Here is a 24,063-nt window from a genome sequence, read left to right as displayed (position 1 = left end):
CATAGCTGTAAGATGTTATTTTGCGGATTGCGAGCAGTTGCCGAAAAATGAACCGAAGTACAGCTAAGTGGAAAACTTGCAATGTATAAAGAATTCTAGGCTTAAGCCCCCCCTCCCACCCCACTTTGTTGAGGAAGTCACATGCTACAAAACCCTCAAGCTTAGACCTCATGAGGGGTACAATACGCCTGAAAGCACACATCCTAAACTCCAGCCAAACAGCACTGTATGACTTTACAGGCATGTTTATGGTGTTTACTCCTAGTTGTAGTAGTTATTGTACTGATTTTCTCCCTCACGTTTTGCTTGAATAGTAGGCCTACAAGTAATGAACATGTAGGCTGACTCATGATCTCTTCCTACAGTAACACGCATGCACAAAAATAAACAGTTTTCCTTGCCATTATGGGATGAATATCACCATGTCAGTGGTGAGATCCCAGAGAAAGATAGACAGAAACATGACAGAATGCTTTCTGTTTTGTCTTTACTTGTGTGTGTTGAAAGCAAACCACAAGTGGTTGCCTGTCTTCAACCCTCTAACTATTTACATTCTCTAGTAGGCTAGTGAAAGATAATCCCCATATGAATTTGTTAGACATCCCTCTAAGGAATTCCATTTGTACAGTTTCTTTATAACCTTTGACTCTGTGTCATTTACCCTGCACAAAAGAGCAGGAGCTTGAAACAAAGTATGATGAGCAGCTGATGAGCCCAACATTGCTTCAGGCAGTGGTTTGCTTTAAGATGCTTTCCCCGAAAAAAAAAATCATCATTCATACTGCTGCTGTTTCACATGACTCTCTTCACTCAAGAGTGCAACTTCTGTACACCCAGACCTTTATCTTTTTCCATCTGAACTGCTGGACATGAATGAATGTGATACTCGGGGGGCAAGTCCATGACGGCTTATGTAATGACACTAGAGGGCGCCATTTAGCCATACGAGTGTTGCATGGTTCATGTGTACTACATTCCCTGTCTCCCTAAACAACTGATAAACCGCAATTTTACACTTAAAAATCTGTGTCAGTGAATTCATGTAATAAACACTGTTTTTTATTGCATGATATTAGTCTCAAAATTAACCCCACCGCTGATTTGCCTGCTGCATTGCTAATCTGGTAAGCCACAGACTAAATTCAGAGCAAATTATTATAAAATTCTAAAACTACATGTTAGCTTTGTGATTTGTGAGGTTAAAATGATAACAAAGCAGCACATTGTGTTGTGAATTTAATCAAAGAGCACTGCTTTGCGTAACAGCACCCAGTATCAGAAGATAAAAACTGGGTCTCATTACAGTCTTGACAGATGTGCAGTGGAGTTGGATGGGAGTGCACAAATCAAATCTTTTGTTGCGAGTCATTCTGACCTAAGGCAAGAGAGTGAAAGCTTTTGAGTTAAAAGACTCAGTTTGTGTCTTTTGTTATGGACGGCACAATTTTATATTCATGCTCTTTAATCACGAAGATGAAAATGACAAACTTCATATGAGGCCATGAAACTTCAAGGGAAGCTGGGAAGGTAAAAGGTTTTTTTTTGTTTTTGTTTTTTTTGCCTGATGAATAGGAGGAGCGGGTCAAGTTGACCTCTGGCACAGAGAGGGAGGCCAGAAAGTAAAATCATTCAAGCCAATTAACAAGCATCACGGCTTTTTGTTGAAAAGAACATTAACATGAAAATAGAACATGTTTAAATGTCCCGTTTCATAGATGATGACATACAGGCTATTTTATGCACAGCAAATAATGGAACCTTTGGGCAATATTTTAAGAACATTCCCTGAGGGATGCAGGATACTTCCATACACCTTCTGGCAAGCGTCTCTTAACAGCTATTTTGGGATCTATTCTTGTAATTTTTATTAGACATTTGATAGGGTTCCGCAAAAACTCTCTAAGGATTCTAAAAATCATCACACATAGTTCCAAGATTGCTCCTTGAGGTTTTTGTTTCACAAAGTAATCGTTAGTATTAATACCTTTACCAGCAGTTTCTTAAGTTTTCTGAATGTTCTACAAAATAACCCTTAATGACTCTTGTATTTGAATGTTCCCCAAAGTATATTTTGTTTCATAAGGAAAAAGAAAACAAAAAAACAGAAAATAACAAACCTTCAAGGAATGTTACTTTAAAAGAGCTCTAAAAGAGCTACAAAAAATGTCCTTTATAATAATAAGAAAAACTGCATGTCAGGTTAATTGGTGACTCTACAATTGACCCTAGGAGTCATGTTTGTCTCATGTGGCCCTGTTTTGAGCTTGCAACCTGTCCACGGTGTACCCTGCCTCTCACCCAATGGCTTATGGGATAGGCTCCAGTCCCAGTGACCCTGAATTGGATTAAGTGGGTGTAGAAAATGGATGGATGGAACCCTGAGATGGCCTTGTGGAGGTTGTGTATTCAGAAAGTTTGTAGAACATTAAGGAACATTTGATACACATACATTGATAAAGGTTGACTCCTGATAATTCAGTGAGGAAATGTTCAGGAAGGTTATTGAGGGTTTCACAATTCAACACAGAGGGAACCTTCAAGGGAATGTTCCATCTGGGTTCTCTAAAGGCTCCACAAAAGTAACCTTTGAATAATAAATTTAAAAAACTGTAACCTTCAAACAGCCTGTGAGAAATGTTCCCTGAAGGTTTCTCCTTGATTCGATGCGATATAGTTATAAGTATAGTTTAGTATCCATTTCAAGTAGGTTAGTTAAAGCATGAAAGACTTTTAGGAGAATCTTACATTTCAAAACCATATATAGATGATATTTCTTATCTTGATTTTTCTCCCTGTATTTCAGCTAAACCGTCAGCTTTTTATAATCATATGTCTGAGTGATGATCAACTCCCAGAGATTTCCACCACGCATAGGCACTGATGATGCTCCATGCTTTCCACTGTTATGGAGGAGGAGGGGGAGGAGGAGGAGAGGGATGGGGAAGGAGGAGGGGGGGGGGGGGGGGTGCCGTGTGCGTCAGTAAGTCAAACATGTTCCAATAACGGGCTGTATTACTGTATTTGCTGCTATTTGCAGTTTGCTGTAGCCAGGCGCCAGACAGAGCCTGAGCAAAAAGCCTGCAGCAGCGTCTCTTACAGCTCCGCTGTTATGGAAACATTCTCAGCAGGATTGACATCTGCATGGCAGCAGGCAGAAAGAAAGGTAGGCAGAAAGTATTGTTTAGTTGTCGGGTCGGGAGCAGATGCTGAGGTAAAAAAAGGAGAGTTTTTTCGAGTTTTTAATAGATTCTCTATACCTATTTGGACTCTATGGCTCCATTTAAGAATTTTCTTGTTTCTTGCACTGACCTCACTGTATCCACGCTGAGCTCGTTTACTTCTTATCCTTCTTTTTTTCCTTCAGGAGTTTAACCCCTGCCCTTAGCGCTAAACTCAACATGCCAAACACAACTCATTTATCTCAAACTCAGTTCTAAAAGGACAGAGGATGGCGGGAGGTGTAAGGAGAAGCACGGTGGCAGGAACAAAGTTATATGTAAGGTTGTTTGCTGTTATCCTGTTACTGCGAGCTGATCTGGGATGGCTGGGTTTAAAAGACCAGGTTGGGGTGAATGCCCAGAACAGTGAGAGAAGAGTACTGGCACATATTCCTGGTGACATCATCATAGGAGCTCTGTTCTCTGTCCACCACCAACCACCTGCAGACAAGGTACCTGTTGTGTGTAATTATGTGTGTGCCCATCTTATATCTATGAGATAAATGTTAATAATCCATGCGTTGTTCCACCATGTTCAGGTCCATGAGCGAAAGTGTGGTGCTGTGCGTGAGCAGTATGGGATCCAGAGAGTGGAGGCTATGATGAGCACTTTGGATCGGATTAATGCAGACCCCACTATCCTCCCCAACATCACCCTTGGCTGCGAGATCAGGTCAGCAACCTGTCACAAAACAGCAGCAAGTTGTTGGTGGCTTTTACTGGTATGCCATGAGGGGGACCATGTATTCACCTAATGAGGAATTAATAGAAAGGAATCACTAGCTCACTGATTTGACTTCACCTGTTTGTTGCTGGTACTGCAAAGTAGATCTAACAAAAATATATTAAATAAGTTCACAATCTTACCAAAGTTGTTGGTCTAACCAAGATATAATACACGATCCTGTGTATAGGATCATATATTCTATATATAGGATAATGTTAAATGTGCAGATAGTCTTGAGGTATATGAGTGAGATAGCAGGTGAGGAGATATGGCTGTTAAATTTCCAGGGAGGCTGTCGGTAACTAGACAGGGCGCAGACAAGTGAAAGTGAGTTGGAGAAATGAGGCCATGAGAGGTAATTTTGAAAGATGCAGCTCAGAGTGGAAGTTTCTTAAAGTAAATTCAGGCACTGACAGGTGGTGGATGGTTCTAACTGCCTTAAAAAGCAGAGTCAGATTGTTTTTCTAGTCAAAAGAACAACAGTTCTTAAATGCGTTGTGAGTTGACAGAGTTTATACAGTCACTGCTCAACTCTGAAAAGATTGGGAAATGGTCCCTTTAAGTGCAACTACATCTAAGAAAAGTTGAACATTTGTCTTTACGTTATACGAAAGACATCCTGAAGTCTGAGACAAATCCAGTCGTGGGAACAAGAGTGTATCTCTGCCACATTCCAACAAGGGGGACCGCCCATAGAAAATCAAAGAGGCAAACTTTGTACTTAATACGACTTTGAGACACTATCTTGAGTTGACTTATTCAGACTGTGGAAACCTCATATTACCTTTTAAAAGTGTCCCTAATTCTGAATCTGTCTTGATAAAGAGGTTAATCAAAAATCTTTACGTTGCACCCTAATCTGTTATTGCCGATACTCTTGCCAAAACATAGTGATGATGAGTTGTTTGTACACCAGGGACTCCTGCTGGCACTCTGCAGTGGCACTAGAGCAGAGTATTGAATTTATTCGGGACACGCTCGTATCCAACGATGAGGAGGAGAGTCAGGGCAGATGTACTGCGGAAGGAGGGACCATGCTGCTTCAGGGGAAGAAGCCCATTGTGGGACTGATTGGACCAGGGTCCAGCTCTGTGGCCATTCAGGTGCAAAATCTCCTCCAGCTCTTCAACATTCCACAGATAGCATACTCAGCCACCAGCATGGATCTCAGTGACAAGGTAAGGCCAGTTAAATCCTAAACACACACAGACACACACTCATAGATACATTTACATATGTATCAATAGCTTGTTGTAGCATGATCTCGTTCTGAAAATAAGCTGGTAGTCATTCTGCAGTGATAGAGTGCAGTTTGGAACAGATTAATTTGCAAACTGCCAGACTACGAGACTGTTTTATCAAGCTTGCCAAGTGTACTGCCAGACTTGTGAGAATGTAATCCCTTTCAACAGAGCTTGTTTAAATACTTTATGAGGGTGGTACCATCAGATATGCAACAGGCCAGAGCCATGGTGGACATTGTCAAGAGGTACAACTGGAGCTACGTGTCTGCCATACATACAGAGGGTAAGGCTGCATACTTTTCTTCTCTTCCTCCCTCAGCACCATTTTTTACAAAAACGCCATCAGAAAATAACAGAAACACATTTCATAGAAAATATTTGTCAATGCAAACTTAAAAGAATTTTGGTCTTTCAGCATCCGCAGTGCATAATGTTGAGGAAAGATTCAGGGAGTCTGAGAGAGAAATGTCAGTAAATGGAAGTGTTTGCTCTCCTCTCTAACTTTCCCATTAAAGCAAAGTCACTGTAAAGAAACTGGTACTTACAGTGTTTAAGACTGAAATTTCTTGTATACTCATCATTATTTAGTCATTATTGACAAAGGTACCCATGGCACATTTAACATGGGCTTAATGCTTTCGCTTATTTTCAGATATATGTTTTTTAATCCTACTTTCTCCTAATCCTACTCTCCCTCCTCCAAGCCTACAAAAAGCAAATGAAAACATTATGATATATTTAGAAGGTGACAAACAGAAATACAAAGTTGCTGATCCTTTCTTCTTTTTATTCTCTTCAAAGCAACCCCCAAACCCTGCTGTAGACATTTAAGCAATAAAACATAAGTCCATGATAAACTGGTCCTAACTATTCATGAAAAAATGCATTGCCAGTGGATCACTCTCAATGATTGTACTGTTTTTGTTTTTTTTACTTCCCAATGGGTCTGGGCCATTTGTTCTGAAGTAAATCTCTCTTGATAAGTGCTAAATCTGGCTAAAAATGGTGTTTTTTCCATTTTTCCCCATAAAAATACCAATTTGCTGAGGATGAGTTCAAATAAGGCCTTTTGTATGCTAAATGAAAATTTGCTCGACAAAACCTAATGAATTGAGAACCTCCTATAAATAAGAACCCTGTATTTATTTTTGCACTGTATCTCTCTAGAGTCTTTTTTACATCCTGTCGGGAGTGCAATGGGTCAAGATTATTTGACTTCACATTCACATATCAAATAAGACAGTCTTGTATAAGTTTTGGAACGACTTGTATGACGACTAAAAGTTTTCACCATTCAGCACAAAAGTTTGCAACTTTTAATTGGGATTTCACTATCACCACAGTTAATAATCTGTCAAATGCAGGTTTGCCGTGCTTGCAACAGTCCAGGGCATTTCCATAAACAAAGTTTAGGACCTAGTAAATAATATAGATTTTCAGAGTTTACATCCACAGCACAGAAACTAGGTGACCTAATTTCCATCAAAAACAGGGAAGTCTAACCCTCAACAGTTCCCATGTTTGGGACAAATTCACTAGATTCTGAAGTACTGTGCTGGCATTACACAACTGTATTTGTTTGTTGAACTTTGTTCATATATGTGAGCACACGAGAGTTTTCTTGCTGAGAAGTTAATATGGGAGGAGAAGCACTGTCAGATCATTGACTGAAACGTTGCACGGCATGGCAATATCAATAAAATGCACCAGAAAAGCAAGTGGTGGAATTCAAATTCAGCTATAAATGCATTCAAAGGGGCTTTGTCTAAGAGTCATGCTGAGAACTGTGCTAGTGTGTTAGCTTTAATCAAGTAACAAACGCCTGACTTTGTGTTCATATGAATTTGGATCCCTCCATAGGTAATTATGGTGAGAGTGGTATGGAAGCATTTAAAGACATGGCAGCAAAAGAGGGGATCTGCATCGCCCACTCAGATAAAATATACAGTAACGCAGAGCAACAGAGCTTTGACAAGCTCTTGCAAAAACTCAGAGGCCATTTGCCCAAAGCTAGAGTGGTGGCCTGCTTCTGTGAGGGTATGACTGTCCGAGGCATACTGATGGCCATGAGACGTCAACGCCTGGTGGGAGAATTCCTGCTGGTTGGAAGGTGAGTGGCAACTTCTGTCTGGCTTGTTTAGATTTCTTAACTGTTTTTTTTTTTGCATTTAATAGAGGCTAAATGTTGTACTTCAAGATTCTCAGTCTGATGCATTACTTTCCAGTCAAGACTTTCTTCAGATGTCCATCATCACCTTCAGATGTCAGATTATTTGTTGTCTTTGGGACCATCTTTGTCCTCTCATCATCATCCTTAGTATCACCTTCATTGCATCCATCAATGTCAGGGTGGCCTGGGCGACTCAAGGTAATTTCATATTCTTTCTTGCACTGATATCTAAATGATACAGATGTTTTCCTTACCATCAAATCAGCTGCTTTTTTCTTTAACCAGACGTTTTGATGCAGTCAAAGAATTTGCACAGAAGGTGAACCATAAATCATGATTAAATAGTTATCTAATCTAATCTAATGATTTTTATTATTGCACTAATTTTGGTTTGTGGGAATAGTATGTAGTCATATAAATGCACATTAGTTTAATCATCATATACAATTAGTTAAAGTACAGAATGTTGCCTTGCATTTGCTCATTCTTAAATTTATGACAACGTCAAAAATCAATCACAAGAGACATTTTCTATATTTTCTTTTGGAGAAATATTATTATTACTCTTCAAATTGCGTATATTATTCACAGGTCCATCTGTGGATGATTTAAATAGAGAAGCCGCTAAAGACTGGGCAAGATATGCAGAAAAAAAAAAAAAAAAACATATGCGATTAAAATCATTAGAGGAGAAAACAAGCAGAAAAGAGGGGGTCGATCTAGCAAGAGGTTTCACTCTCTCCGAGAATAACATGTTTTATTTTAAGGTTCAGCTCTCTGGCTCACTCTCGTCCCTGGTGTTCTATAAATGCCTTTCCTCATTAGGAGCCACATATGTAGGCTGTCGCTCAAATTTGACAGCAGGAAACATAAAATAACCTTGAACTACATAAAGCAAAGCACCATACTTTATGAGTTCTACAAGCATGCACACAGGTCCCAGGTATTTGCGCTGTTGTCATTATTACTGTCTCATTATTAGCGATGCTAGCTAAACAGTTCAGATGTTTCTTTTCACTGTTTAGATTCTAAATGCACTATTGAGGTAGAGACTTTGTTTTTTTTTGTTGATGCACAAACATATAAGCGATTGCAAGCAGCCAATATTTTATGTATTAAATTCGGAGTTCTGTCATGTCTCTATGCTTTTATCCTCACTTTTTTTGTTTTGTCACTTTTTCCATTAATCTAGTTGTTTAGCTATACATATTTTACAAATGACATTTGTAAAAATATAAAATTGCACAATTTGATTTCTGGCTGGTGTCAGTCAACTACTTTGGATGAGGTTGAAGTATATGTCTCAATTAATTCACAGATTTACATCAAATATGGCTCAGACATCTACCCTTTCATCTATACTCTATTCAATAAAGAATACCTTTGAAAACAGGACTCCAAAAATTAGTCTGTATCAATCATCAAGGCCAACATGAATAGTTGTGGGCTGAATGAATGGGAGGCATAAAGAAGAATTTTGAAATACTCTGGAGTCAACTCCCTTATCATCAGATCAGAGTGAGACTTTGCCAACTCCAACACAATTTTTTTCTTCTCTCTTATCAAAACTGTTTATCAGACCAAAGAATTCACGAAACAGTATTGCAGATGATCAGCCTGCTCTAAAAAGTCTCCACTACTACTTCCCCAACTTCTGCAACATAGCTGGAGCATAAGAAATGCTACATCCATTTTAGTCACAGTAGATCCAGGTGGCCTCTGTAGGGAATATGCCATATTGGGCAACCTTTGAAAAGAAACACTGGTTGTATAAGCCATACTTGGGAAAAGGCGGTTATTGAGAAATACAGACCATACTGATCCCATCTTTTTTTTCCTGTAGCGCCACCATCATGTTGAGTTCTGTGGTTTATCAGCGATTGTCCACCTCTACGAGATGAATCTTCACTGTGACACGCACGGTCCCTATACACAAGTGCTCCAGTCAACCACTTGGAGTTTATAGTGTCAGTAAAGCAACATGATCCCCACTGGCTTCCCACCCACGAATATTGCCATCCGATCGGAAACACAGCAACTGAGGTCGCTGAGGTGGTGGGAGGGTGCTTTCACTCCATTTGAATCAGACAGCTGTTTCTGAAAAATACAGCTTTGTTGTGTTTGTCTTTGTTTTTGTCATGTCTTATTTAGTTTTGAGAAGAACTAGACACCTTTCTGGCCTCTAATTTGCCTCACTACTTCTAATGTTCACTAAGATAATAGCCGGCTGTGAAAGTTGACCAGATTATAAGTGAAATCTGAGCATAATGTGTGTGTGCATACCTTTGTATGAGTGTGTGTGTCTATGTTAGCAGCTAATTTGTACACATTTTGTGTGTCTTCAGGCATGTAGGTGGTGTAGCAGCATGCTGCATGCAGCATATTGCCCTCCCAGGTCGATGTGTGGGTTTCAGAATGCTTGCTGAAGAGTGATTCAAACTATCCAGAGTCAAAGCCCTCCATGCTTTCATATCCATTCCAGCCTTTTTTTTGTGCCAGCATACCATTTCTGTGCTCGCATCTCTAAGGATGTGTTATGAAATGATCTCCTGCCTCACCAGCATTTTAAAACACCCACACAACTGTTGTATAACTCCAGCTTGGTGAGAGAAGTTTTCAAAAATGACTTCTTTATCTTTCTTTTTTTAAAGTCTGTAAGAGCGAGTTTAAGCAGAATGCAGTTCTTTGTCTCACTGAGGTGTGCTTTTTTACTTGTATGCACATGTGTGGAGGAGTAACCACCTTCTGTCTTTGTTAGTTGTAGACATATCCAGAAGAAGATAATAATAGATGGAGTAGAAACATTTTCACTGAAACAGCTCACTGATGAAATTGCTTAGTGAGTCCAAACCCACAATGTTTTGCGTTTTCTTTTTTAATCAGAGTACAATTAATATGTGCAGACACTGCAGTCTGATTGTTTTTTTTCTGTCTTTTTAAGGTTATCTAAGTCATGCTTAAATGCTTAAATACTGAAATAGCAATAGAGCAATACTGTATCGTTTAACAAGGATTATAGGCTATGAATCTTGCCACATACACACACACAAATACATATACATATATATATCTATATATATATATATATATAGATATATATATATATCTATATATATATATATGTATACACAAAAGCATAATCCATTTATTGTGACCTAGTTCATACAGGCAGTTGTTCCACTGCAACCAGAATTAAGATAAATACCTTGTGTAACTTAGTGCTGCCACAATAAAGACCATTATGATACTTTTTTTTTTCATCAAGAAATTGTGCCAAGTTCTATGATACAACATGAGAAGAAGGAACATTATTTGAAGCAAACATGCGGCTTGAATGTGTCCACCTTGGAAGCCCAAGTAAGATCCTAAATGCATAATGAAACGCCACCTTTAGCGTTCTCATTTTGCTTTCCTATAACTGCACCACAAGTGGGCTGTATGAAATCAAGTACAGTAAGCTTTAAAAAGGGCACTTTTGATATCATCTGGACAAATGCAACATTTATTTGTCAGCATATTTGCTTGTCTATACAACTCACAATAGAGAATATCATTATCATCATCTTCACATAAATAATTCTTTATGATATGACCCATATATCTCACATATGCTTCATATGCTTTTCATGACTTCATTATATGTGCCACTCAATCATAAACATAGAATGAGACATAAAATGAGACTGCAGAGATCTGATTAATCAGCAGTGATTCACAAACTTGACCATGAAAGCAAGACACTCAAAAAATGTTGAACAGACATGACGTATAAGGCCCCACTGTGTCAGCCTGTAAATCCTCTCAAAACTATCAACCTTTGATCCTTGAAGATTCATTGCTGCTTATCTTTGTACATTTATACAATTAAAGAAAAGGACAAAGACTGAACAGTTAGCAAAAACCTTTCCTCAACTTTTACATGTGATATGTGAATATTTTTCATCTTTATCATCTTGTGACCTTTGAGTTTTCAGTTGGTGTCACAGTTATGTAAAATATAATTTTTGCACCAGCTACACCTTAATTTACAACAGGAGGTTCACTTGCCAGAGTTAACAGTCAATAATCCATAAATGTTTCTAAGAAAGAAAGCTGTTTGTGACTACCCCACCTACTGGTGCTGAGCAGTGGTCTGAAATGGTCTTTTAATGTTGTTTAGGGCTAAATATGAGTCATTTGGGTTTTCAATAGTTTCTCTGAGATTAAATGTCAGGTTTACCAGCTGAGGAGGTGATGGTGTCATCAAAGGATTCAAATCCAGGTATGGGTTGCAAAGATGGACAGCGGTTACAGAAGATGCTGAAACTGATATGTAATGCTTAACCTGCTGATTGGTTGAACATGTGAAATCAAACTGTTGATTCGCTTTAGAAACAAATGTATTTACTGACCAGAATAAGCTGAAAATACAGAAAGTCAAAAAAAGAGCACTGATGTAAAAAGTCTTTACTCTAACAAGCTGCTGTGTCCTTGTTTCCTTCTCTTCAGTGATGGCTGGGCAGACAGGTATGATGTGACTGATGGTTATCAGAGGGAAGCCGCTGGTGGAATCACTATAAAACTTAAGTCAGCATATGTGACTTGGTTTGATAATTATTACCTGAACCTGAAACCCGATGCCAACCTAAGGAACCCCTGGTTTCCCGAATTCTGGCAGCACCGGTTCCAGTGCAAGTTGAGAGGACACCCGCAAGAGAGTACTTTGTACAACCGCACTTGCACCTGTTAGTAGAATAAATGTCACGCTCCTTTCACCTTCTTTGACACATCTTTCACCTTGTCTGTTTACGCATCCTAAAATGAGTTTTTCCGTAAGCAGATTAATGTCACTAATTTGATTAGGTGAATCGCAATGAGGAGTATTCTGTTCTTCACAGGGAGAGAGTCTCTGCGCCACCAGTATGCTCAAGACACCAAAATGGGCTTTGTCATAAATGCAATTTATTCCATGGCTTATGGCCTACATGCCATGCAGCAATCCCTCTGTCCAGGGTATAAGGTATGATCCTCAACAGTGTGCTCAATCAAAATATTTCCCATAAGTTTTGAAGTAAGTTAAAATGTCCACTTTCCTCCAGGGTTTGTGTGAAAACATGCGGCCCATTGATGGCCGCAAGCTGCTGGATTTCTTGATGAAAACCAACTTTACTGGTGTGTCTGGGGAGACCATCCACTTTGACGAGAATGGAGACTCACCTGGCAGGTTAGGATTCTGACGAGTACGAAAGAAAGAAGAGGTGGAGCAAGTAGAAATATATGTTAAATGTGTGCTCATATGTGCCTCAGGTATGAAATCATGAACTTCAAACAGATCGGTGAGGATGAATATGCTTACATCCATGTGGGAAGCTGGGATCAGGGTGGCCTAAAGATGAATGATGAGGAAATCTGGAGCAACAACAGTGAAATAATCCAGTCAGTCTGTTCTGAGCCCTGCCAAAAGGCACAGATCAAGGTACGATTAACAACTGCAGTGCACTAAGGTTTGCATTGTGGAAGTCAGACTTTGAATTATTAAACAAAGTTAGCTTGTAGTGATGATATAAATAATGATTTAGACAGTTTTTATTTATGTGCCTATCATTTCAGTTGCATATTATGAAATTCCAGCTATTTCTAATATTGTCAGTTGTTTTTGTTAGGCTGATCTCTAAAAGACATTGTTTCTTGTTTCCATGCTCCATTATTAATAGGAGAACTTACCGTGAGGAAATTTGTCAAACACATCCCACACAAAAGTCTTAATTGATCCCACAGGTTTTGAGTCCTAAAAAGCAGTACCATCACATCATCAAGTACTCCACCAGGGACTTGGTGTAGCTTATTGTTAAGGATTTAATCCTCCCCCATCTGGTCCTCTCCAGCTCCCTCCAGCCTATCCATATCATGGAGAACACTACATCTCTCCTCCTCTGTATCATCCAGTATATTACTTAGCTTGGAAAAGATGTGCAAGTCCATCCATCTAAGTCATATTCTGAGCTTTGGGTTTCTCTGATATGTTTTGACCTTATCAGTGATTACATCCTGTTCCGTCTTCTCTTAATTCAGAACGAGTCATGTCCTGCCTCCTTCTGCATCACATGGAGATTGCGTTACTTTAAAGAAACAAACCTCACAGTTCTCTTTTCGAGTTTCTGCTCCTGTTTTTTTTTTCAAAGTTAACCATGAAGCCTAACCCAGCTAACTCTCACTTATCAGAATATGAAGAGCTTGAGAAAAAAATGTGTGTTGCAGAGAATTGTTTTAATACATAATTACAAATATAAGACCAGCCTTTAAAACTGCACTTGAGCGAAATTGAGCACATTTAAGTAATGTGATTTAAGGCAGGATTATATTGATATGTATTTTACCATTAGCTCATTATTACTGATGCATTCAAACAGCATTTTAATGTTGTGACCTGTCCAGGATGTACCCCGCCTCTCGTCCAATGGCAGCTGGGATACGCTCCAGCCACCCCCATGACCCTGAGTTGGATTAAGCGGGTATAGAAAATGGATGGATTTTAATGTTGTAGTTTGTCATAATGGGGTTGATTTAGCTTATTATATATTACTGGACTGCATCACATTTCATATGCTTATTATAGATTTAAATTTATGACTGGTAAAGTATCTTGCTTGTCACCTCACTGCAAAAGGGTTCCTGTTTTAGATCCTCTCTGTGTTGAGTTTGTGTGTTCTCTTTGTGCTTGCGTAAGTTCCCTCCAAGTACTCTCACTTCCGCCCAAAACCATGCATTTTTAGTTAATTGGTGATTCTAAATTGACCCAGGAGAGTGTATGAATGTGCATGATTATATGTCTTGTTTGTCTCTGTATTGGCCCCATGGAGGACTGGCAACCTTTCCAGGGTGTACCCTGCCTCTCACTGCAACAAGGATAAGCTCCAGCCCCTGGGGACCCTGAATAGGATTAAGCTGGTATAGAAAATGGATGGATGGATGGCAGAACAAAGTTTACATTTATACTGACTTGGGAAGGGAGCCATAAAAACTCCAATATTATAATAGAATAATAGAAATATTATTAATCTAATTTAAACATGTAACCTGGAGATATTGGTAGATCCATCCCCTGATTTTAGTATGGCAGCTCTACCTCCTGAGCTATGTTTGCCTCCTAAATCCCCTCTCAGACATAAGGTATGTAACAATGATGATTCTATCAATCTGTTAAAGTGAATGGCATTCAGTCCTTTTGGGTCACTTTCATGTTAATGTTCCCCACAGCTTAATTCAGGCATGCCTGTGAAAGTGACTGAAAAAATAAAGAGAGCTTGTACAGTATTTGCCATTTGCGTGATATATATATATATATAATCAAAACTAAACTATGTAAGTCCTTGAGATGAAGTCTTGTTATAACATGCCCCTTTGTTAATGGCAATGGGAGCAGCTTTTAAGCAGAATGCTTTTGTTAATGGAAAACAGTTCAGTTCTACAGCTGATTATCATACAAAAAAAAAAAAAACAAGGAGAAGGAGAGTTCTTTGTTTATTGATTTAATAACAGGATTTTCTGGATTCCTCTGAACAGCTGACAGCATGCCAAATTACCCAACGATGACTGTCTGTCTGTTAATGTGACTGCTGTGCTGTTATGGAAGGGATATGCCTGTGTGACTTGGTCTGACCTTGTAAAATTTCTGTTGGAAAATGTTTGGGATCAGCACCAGGGCACTCATTCAAATAGTAATGGGAAGTGGTTTATGTGCGAATAAGCCTCCTGTGCAGAAAGGTTGCAAAGAGAAAGATTTAATACGGCTGGACAACCTTCTACACAGTTTTTTTTTAATTTTTTGATCCCCTAACGACCAAATACTCTTTTCCTAGCCCTACAGGGCAGTCAGAGTGCAAGATTATCTACAGAAAAGTGCCACTGGAGCTTTGAGGTCTTTCTGCACTTTCTTACAGGTGTGTGTGTGTGCGTGTGTGTGTTTCCAGGTGATCCGTAAAGGAGAAGTGAGCTGCTGCTGGACTTGTACTCCCTGCAAGGAGAATGAGTTTGTGTTTGATGAGTACACTTGTCGAGCCTGTGTCCTGGGCTCCTGGCCCACAAATGACCTCACTGGTAAATACTTCGTTTATGTGGCTGCTACTCAGATGTACAGGATTTTGAGACTGGCCAAATCTGGGTCACACACTTAAGGTCCTCCCACTAATCCCATTTGAAATCTTACGTACTACAAACACGCAGGCACTCTCTCTCTCTCTCTCTCTCTCTCTCTCTCTCTCTCTCTCTCTCTCAATCTCTCTCTCACACACACACACACACACACGCACGCACGCACACACTCACAGAACAACCTGGCAAGTTGTCCGATGCTCTACTAAGATGTTTAACTGTAGAGAAATTAACACACATGCTCATGTACTGTACACACACCAAGACTGTGGATCCATGTCATATAAAGGAATTCAGATGAACACAGAGATCTCAGCTCCAACGTCTATGTTTTTACTGGTTTGCTGTTTCATAAATTTCCCCTATTTCTCGAGACCCTTACTGTATCATAGAGTGAAGATTTTGCACATGACAAGTGAATTGCTGTCCAGAGTAAATAGCTCTACAAGCAATAATGCCTTGCTGAATGCATCTCAAATAAGCTGCAAGTCTATCACATGCAAGTATATGTTTTATCATCTTTTGAGCAGACAAATAAAAATTTTGCTTGAACTTTTCATTGTTTTCTCTCCCCTCAGGTTGTGAACCAATTCCAGTGCAATATGTGCGTTGGGGTGATCCAGAGCCTATCGCCGCAGTAGTCTTTGCCTGTTTGGGGCTCATGGCAACACTTTTTGTTACATCTGTCTTTATCAAGTAATTATACCAACGCCTTTCCAAGATATTTACCATACTGTATATGCATATTTAAAATCACAGAGTGAAATGGGGCAAAATCCAATAATCTGTGAAAAAGGCCATATTATGTTCACTTCCACATATACGTGTGTCATAATGGCACGTTTGGGGAGTCTTGTAGAATAGTTCTATATGTTTCTAATGTTCGCAAAACACATGTTTAGTGTAACATCATGATGTCAACAAAGTGAGAAAATAAAAAGTCTGAGCTAAAAACAGTTCAGCAATAGCACGTTTTATTGTTTTTATTTAAACTTTTTGATTTTTTTCAATCTGTTTACGTGCACACAAAGAAAAAGCTATTTAACGCTCTGAAGTAAAGGGGAAAGCCCCAAAATACATAACATGGCCTTTTTACCTTCAATATGAGAGACTGTTTTGATCAAACACTAGCTTTTTTATACACTTTATAAACTATAATATCACTGTGTGTTATTGGCAGCATGGTAATGATATGTGCACTATGAGCAGTTTTGCAGTTTAGTACATTTCAGATTGTTTTTTGTGGTTTGTGATATGTTTGTGACAGTTTTAGGCCAGTACTTGAGCTTTTTGTGACTGACACAAAATTATTGTAATTAGGGTTAATTATTCAACACTGATACAAAAAATACCTCTAATTCTAGGCCATAGCAAGTGACTAAGTTGACCTAGATAAAAAGGAAAATCTATAAATACACACATTTGTTAGTAAACCAGAAATGGTTTGTGACCATCGCAGATGACTAGTTCTCGTTGAAACCAGAAGCTTATTATCATTGAAACAACTTATGTAATGTTTGGAGTGTCTCAGTGTCTCAGGTGGCAATTAGGGGATTGCTTTATTTACTGTATTTGCAGATTTTGGGACACTCCTGTGGTCAAGTCATCCAGTCGTGAGCTCTGCTATATTATCCTGGCTGGAATCTGCTTGGGCTACCTGTGCACTTTCAGCCTAATCGCCAAACCACACATTGTTTATTGCTACCTCCAGCGGCTGGGAATTGGTCTGTCCCCTGCCATGAGCTACTCTGCTCTTGTCACAAAGGTATGCTAAGTTAAGTACTGGTACTGTAGGTCAGTTACATGTTACACTTCCTATGAAGCTTGACTTGTGATTGATTAGCTTAATCTGATAATTAAGCTGTCTGTGCTTTCAAAGGCAAATGTGGATTAGATTGAATTTCAGTTTCCTGCACTTTGTATAACTGACAGATGTAAGCTAGTAATGACATCCTTTTTTCCTTCAACACCCTCACTTTACCTTCAGTTCGATTTATTTCTATGGAGCTGGCACACAGCAAAGTCATCTCAAGGCAAGAGCGAAAGTAAACAAGTTCAATTTAAGTGCATTAAATACAGCCCCATTAAATCCAATTCTAATCCACTTCACTTCAATGCAGTCGAGTTTAGTACAGCAGTATTTATAAAATGTCAACACATAAGGCTTGTCTAGCGAAAAGATCCAACAGAAAGCAGTGAACTGCTGCTTCAAACACAGCCGCTGGCAGAGGAGAGAGCTGCTGAACTGCGAATAGGCATTACTGCTGTTAATATGAGTCATCCTTGCAGACACATGTAAAGAAGAATTACATTTTATTTATTTTTATTTTTTTATGGTGTGGGATTAGATATCTTGGAATTCTGAACTTTGACACTGTGATCACTGTGATATAACATTTGGATGATCTGGATCTCCACCAGTATACACCTATCATAAATATGACTACTTATCTGCAATTTTAATTCCATTTTTTTGACAATTTCACCATATATGGCAAACCAACTGTAAAGCTTGGAGTAAAGGAGCTCTCTCCAGAGACTGCATGATATCCATTTGTTTGGGAGGCCTGGCAAAAACTGATGGTGTTTGTGGGCTGAGGTTGATATTTAAGATCAGGGAAGAGGATTATTGTCATGTATCCGCGCAAGAGGTATTATTCACAGTCGAAGCAATTGAAGCCAACCAACCATTTCATCTATTTTTGTTCCAGACCAACCGTATAGCCCGGATCCTGGCAGGCAGCAAGAAGAAGATCTGCACCAAGAAACCTCGCTTTATGTCCGCCTGCGCACAATTGGTCATCGCCTTCCTACTCATACTGCTGCAGCTGGGAATTATTGTGGCACTTCTTATCATAGAGCCACCGCAAGTGTGTGTGCATGCGTGCGCTAGTGTTACAATGTGGGGGATGTTAATTTAATAATATTTACACAATACACAGTGACCTCTCCGTTATCTCCTTTTAGGTGATCTATGATTATCCCAGCATCCGTGAGGTTCATTTAATCTGCAACTTGACCACCTTGGGTGTGGTGGCGCCACTGGGCTACAATGGCCTGCTTATTCTCAGCTGCACCTTTTACGCCTTCAAGGTAACTGCAGTTAATGATACAAGGATATCTCATTGAACTTACAAATAAACCCTATACAAACCTGTTTTTTTCAGCCAAATATTTTCTTAGTTTCCCCTCCATGTAAATTGTTCTCTCCACTTCAGTTTGCACTGCTTTACAGATTTCATTCTTCCTTTTTTCCTACAGACTCGTAACGTACCGGCTAATTTTAACGAGGCCAAGTATATTGCCTTCACCATGTACACCACCTGTATCATCTGGCTGGCCTTTGTTCCCATTTACTTTGGCTCTAACTACAAGATCATAACCATGTGCTTTAGTGTCAGCCTCAGTGCCACTGTGGCCCTCTGTTGCATGTTTGTTCCCAAGGTAGGAAACAACAAACTCAGAGAATTGAATTTTTTTTTTTTCAGTATCTTTTGTTGCTTTGATTCTCTTGTTAACAGTTGTTCATTTTCAGGTGTACATCATGCTCGCCAAGCCAGAGAAAAATGTCCGCAGCGCTTTCACTACATCCACGGTCGTGCGCATGCATGTAGGCGATGCCAAGAAAGCTGCCAAGACTGGAAAATCTTCAAGCAGCATGGCCAACCTGTTTCGACGTCGTGGCTCTGCACAGGACAACATAAGGTATAAGGGGAATTTAAGCATGTATTAAGTATGGACTGTAGATAAAAGACTGATGTTGCCACCATGATGTGGACTGGTGGGCTAGAATTTTGAAGCCTTAAGTATGGTTCTTTGGCCTATGTGCTCTAGATTTTTAAACTGGATGTCCCCAGTGACGGCTGAACCCAAGGAAAAAACACTGCAGTCCAACTGAGTCTTTGCATCTATTTTATTCAAAACAGGGCCATCCCTTAGAGAATATGCCTCATGCAGTATTTAAAATGACTTGAGACAATAAACACAAATATTTGCTGCGGTCATAAATCATGTAAAAATTAAGTTAATTTGTCCATGGAATTTAAGGCACATCATTTTTCTTACCCAGTGGTTACGTCTATCTTTTGAATAGTCTATGCTATCAGAAAAACAATCACTGAAGCATCTTTATTGAAAACAAGAATTTTCTTTTTTTTTTCGTTCTCATTAAATTTCAAATGAAAACACACTTTGCACAAATTAAACACAGATCTCAAAGTAATGAATAACACCATGACCTGTCTTTTGAAGGTTATATTTTTGTCCTTGCCATTTAACATGCAGTGAACAGAGTATAACATCATAATATAAGTTTAAATTTGTCAAAGTGTTTAAAGATCTGACATTACAGTGTTTTTATGCAGTCAAAATCTATGAAGTTTTCATTTTCACACGACCAAAACCATAAATAAAAGAGAAGCACTGCGGCTTGTGGCAGCGATTGCATACTCATCTCCCCTCAGATAAAATTTGGAAAAAGACACTACACTCCTTTGTACTTAGCTTTGCTAAATTGCTCGATGCCTATGATCACGATTCTGTCTTTTCAAACCCATACAAAATTAGCAAGAGACCTAAGGCCACATATTGACGTTTGACATATCTCGACTACACTAAAGACATACATTTTCTATGCAAAGGTATTTTTTTAGATTCTAAGTTCGGAAATCTTCCAAAACAAAGGTATCTGACCTCTTCCAAAAACATCACAAAGTCATTTCTTTCATAACTAATGTCATATTTCTCAACTTCAGTTCATTAAGCTTCCCCTGATACTGGTTGGAGTCCTCCAGGGGATCCCTGTCACTGACTATGTGCATGTTCTGTTGAATTGTTATATATACTAGAACTTAACCTTACCTGTTTGGTCTTAAACTGTCTGTATAGAGCTGCAAATACTGCAACAGGCTGAATATGAAGCCAAGAAAAACTGCTCCCTGAGCTGAGAAAAGCTTACCTCATTTGGGTTACGTACTCCCAGAGGAAACTCATAGCCTTTAAGGATTTCTCTTTCCAGGGAAGATAAAAGAAAACGAAAAGAGATATTACACAGAAAGAAAAAGATCAGGGGATAGCAAAAATACATGAGTGCATGCAGGTTCTTTCTCAGTCTTATCCACATATGCTGATAACAGTTATACAAATGTGTTGTAAATGTATCTCTGGCAAAGACTTTATTACACTATAGATGTGTCTTATTTCATTGTGAACCAATCAAATATTTTTGCATATGTATATATGTTTTGCAGCTCAAATGGGAAATCAGTGACATGGGGACAGAACGAGCGTGGCTACAGGCAAAATTTATGGAAGAGGATGTCATTCCATGTCAAGAAAAAGGACCCCATTGAGGTTAATCAGACAGCCATCATCAAGCCCTTCTCTAAAGGAGGAGATACACCTGCAGACAACGGTATGAAAGAGCAGTATGAAGAGCCACAAGTGTCTCAGTCTTTCACTTGCTCCCCCTCTCAGTCACCTTTGCCCACCATCAGCCAGCATGCAGCAAAGCAAAGGGGTCTCCATGGGGGAGAGAATGGCGAGGAAACACAAGTTCTACCTACATATGTTCCTGAGCACCCTGCTGGGGTCAGACGAAGAGGTGGGGACAATAGCCAGGGCATGGTGGACGGGGGTGATATTAGTATCATAAGTGTGGGTGACATTGGCCAAACTCAGGGCGCCACCATCATGGACCAAATCAGCTGTGTGGTTAACCGTTTTACTGCCAACATCAGTGAGCTAAACACCATGATGCTGCCTGGAGGAGCCACTGTCAGCCCTCCTGCCACCACCGCTCTGCCTGCCCCTGCGGACACCTCACCGTGTCCATCTCAGTACCTCACACCCAGGAACAGACAGCCCCCCTCTACTGTCACCACACATGCTGAAGTGACAGCTGTCTCCAGCTTCTGCGATAATCGACCAGCAAGTAAGATTTATGAGCACCTATCCGCAACATGCGTGAGTGGAAGACGAGCCAAGGATATGGAGGAGCTCATGGCCCTGACGCCTCCATCCCCATTTAGAGACTCATCTCTGAGCTCCAATGGCAGCTCACCCCCATCCCTGTCCCCAGCTTCTGAGGCTGAATATGACCAGCTGCTGCTGACGCACTACAGCCAAAGCTCCTCCTCCCTTTAAACCCGCTTTTTTTTGTCCGTGTTCATCCTGTACTTGGAGTATCTTAAAATTCACAAGACAAACCTTCTATTCTTTGGACCAAATTCTTTGATGCCTTTCTACATTTGATGCGATGGATGTTAAAGGGCTTTTTTGGGAAAAAATATGCTTAAGATGGGACTGAATGCACCCACACATGCCCTGATTTGAGAGGAATGAGAAAAGAACACCACAAAGAGGATTTGTTATACAACAGCAAAACTGCAAAAATCAAATGCAAAAAGAAAACAGTCACTCAAATGTCACTGCTTTTGTCATCAACTGATTGTTAATCTTGACACTTAAACACACACATAGGCATTTTAAAGACTTTTCAATGCTTTTCTGACACATTTTCTAACTCACTTTGAACTCCAAAGACAACACTGATAAGCTGAGAGGACAAAAACTAAGGTGCGTATAAATTCCACTTTAATTTCACCATACCATAGTCATAAGTGGAGACATTTACAAAATGTTTTTGTTCGGTGTTTCTTTGGATAATACCAAAATATCAGATTGATTTTAATATAGCATGTTTCTTTAGGATCAAGGAAGTTCAGGCAATAGAATTCACAACAGATGGCTGGACTTCAGTTGTACCTTTTCACTATTTATTATCATAGGAAGCTTTTTTTGTTACTATTACTGCTTACTTTTGTCCTTCTGTTCATCATGTGTTGTTATTGTCTTTTTAAAAAAACTGCCGCAACCTGTAGGATTTTTTTCACCAAACTGGACGCAGATTGTATCAATCTGAAATCATCTCTCCAGATCAGCCCAAACATCAGATTTGACACATTTTTCTTGCACTTCAATTTGTACTCAACCCTGATAGACACGAGAGAGCTTTTTTTAAATATTGATACTGGAAAAAAAAAGAAAGAAAAAAAACGTTCAAATTCTGCAGATATGGTAGAATCTTTTCTGTGCAGGGAGTTCACACGTCTCTCAGAAAGAAAGCATGGACTGAGACTGAATCCTCTAATCCTGAGAGGGCAGGAGTACTTTGCATCTCCAGGGACTGTAAGACATATCTCAGTGGACACAATCATCAGGTGTTTAACCCACAAAGAGCTTACAGACTACTTGGATGTCTTATTCTGTTCTTTTATCTAGATGTGACTTAGCTGAATGTACGATAAGTTATCATACATAGTGGACCAAAACAATTTTCCACCTCAGGATGTGTCGGAACCAGAATACTTTCTGACCCGTTCCTCTTTGAATGAGTGTCGTCATGTATTGGCTCAAAATGTTCCCAGTTTGCATGATGTCAAGATTTGTTTGTACTCTCTCTGAATAATGTTTCCAATGAGTAATTTTTTAATATCGTAATGTCAAACGTATATGATTAATAGTTACTGTAGCAAAGTTATGATATTAAAAGTGATTTTGGTGTGTTTTAGGGAAGCAAACTGAAAATGTGCCAGATGTCTCCAGCTTTTTACTTAAATATGTGCCAATTTTTCCTCACAGTGGATTGCTTTGTGTTTCTTTGAAATAGATCATATTACTGCTACTACTTCTATCCTATTCCGAGCCCATTTAGATTTATACTAGTTAAGGCATTTGCATTCACTAGGTACTCTTTTTGGTTTTGTAGAGACATTCAGGCCTCTCTCAGGATGGAGTTTAATTTTAGTATTCACAGGTTTGCATCTTCTCAGCCCAGAAGATGTTATGAATTGATACTAGTTATGTTGTAGTTATCTTCTGCTTATTTTCTCTTTTTCTTTTTGTAAAGTTTGTTTGTCTTTTTACACTGGCAAGGTTATGTTTATACACAGTATTTTTTACAGATGTAAATAACGTCAAATGGAATAACCATATTTGCATGCAGGTTCGTGCCGACTCAGGCTTTGCAAATACATATTTTGCTCTGTGCCACTGATATAATCTCCCCTGGATGTTTGATTTGTCTTTTCATCTGCCTTTCTGATAGCCTGAATTTATAATGTAAATCAAATAAAGTCCATCCAAAATACTTTAAAGTTTTTACTATTTTAATTTCTGGTATTTATATTGAAGCAATACAGAGATGTGGATAGACTTCATTATAATTGTGTGACAATATGTCAATATTCCGAAATTTAAACTCACTGGAAAGTCTCCAACTTCGTGTAATGGCCAACATTTAAACAAAAAAAAAACAAAAAGGAAGGAAAAGGTTAACTCATTTTAAAGCCATTGTCATGGTTAAAGGAGTCATTGTTAATTATAATGTATAAAAAAAGATTAATCAATGTTACTTAAGGACCTATTCTAAATAAGAATATAATTGTGTCAAATCACTGTGCGATAATTAATAAACTTAATGGGAAATAGGGTTTCTAGGGCCTTCTTCATTAAATAGCACGTGATGTAATTTCCTATGCCATAAATTATAGTCCAAAAATTGTCCAATGAAAT

At 39.1% G+C, this 24,063-nt stretch overlaps 1 protein-coding gene across 1 annotated transcript; it reads left to right on the top strand.

Moving 5' to 3' along the window:
- The first annotated feature begins 3,012 nt into the window (after positions 1 to 3,012).
- grm5a (glutamate receptor, metabotropic 5a) lies at positions 3,013 to 23,622 on the top strand. The gene is made up of 18 exons (XM_072375292.1): positions 3,013 to 3,163; positions 3,365 to 3,670; positions 3,758 to 3,891; positions 4,862 to 5,123; positions 5,358 to 5,472; positions 7,050 to 7,299; positions 11,848 to 12,083; positions 12,237 to 12,358; positions 12,438 to 12,562; positions 12,646 to 12,814; positions 15,309 to 15,435; positions 16,068 to 16,185; positions 17,068 to 17,254; positions 18,201 to 18,359; positions 18,457 to 18,582; positions 18,751 to 18,933; positions 19,025 to 19,194; positions 20,739 to 23,622. Exons 2-18 carry the CDS (start codon positions 3,449 to 3,451, stop codon positions 21,631 to 21,633), a joined length of 3,600 nt encoding a protein of 1,199 aa, XP_072231393.1. The 5' UTR covers positions 3,013 to 3,163; positions 3,365 to 3,448; the 3' UTR covers positions 21,634 to 23,622.
- Positions 23,623 to 24,063: the final 441 nt, after the last annotated feature.

The sequence above is a fragment of the Leuresthes tenuis genome, unplaced genomic scaffold, assembly GCF_036924035.1.
Source record: "Leuresthes tenuis unplaced genomic scaffold, fLeuTen1.0.hap1 SCAF_21, whole genome shotgun sequence".
In the NCBI taxonomy this organism is placed as follows: Eukaryota; Metazoa; Chordata; class Actinopteri; order Atheriniformes; family Atherinopsidae; genus Leuresthes; species Leuresthes tenuis.
This window is presented reverse-complemented; position numbering and strand designations above follow the sequence as displayed.

Excerpts from the sequence above, each read along its gene's own strand:
- grm5a (XM_072375292.1), top strand. The coding sequence starts at position 3,449 with ATGGCGGGAGGTGTAAGGAGAAGCACGGTGGCAGGAACAAAGTTATAT. Across the intron at positions 17,255-18,200 it reads ACTCTGCTCTTGTCACAAAG|ACCAACCGTATAGCCCGGAT; the intron begins GTATGCTAAGTT and ends TTTTTGTTCCAG. Across the intron at positions 18,583-18,750 it reads GCACCTTTTACGCCTTCAAG|ACTCGTAACGTACCGGCTAA; the intron begins GTAACTGCAGTT and ends TTTTTCCTACAG.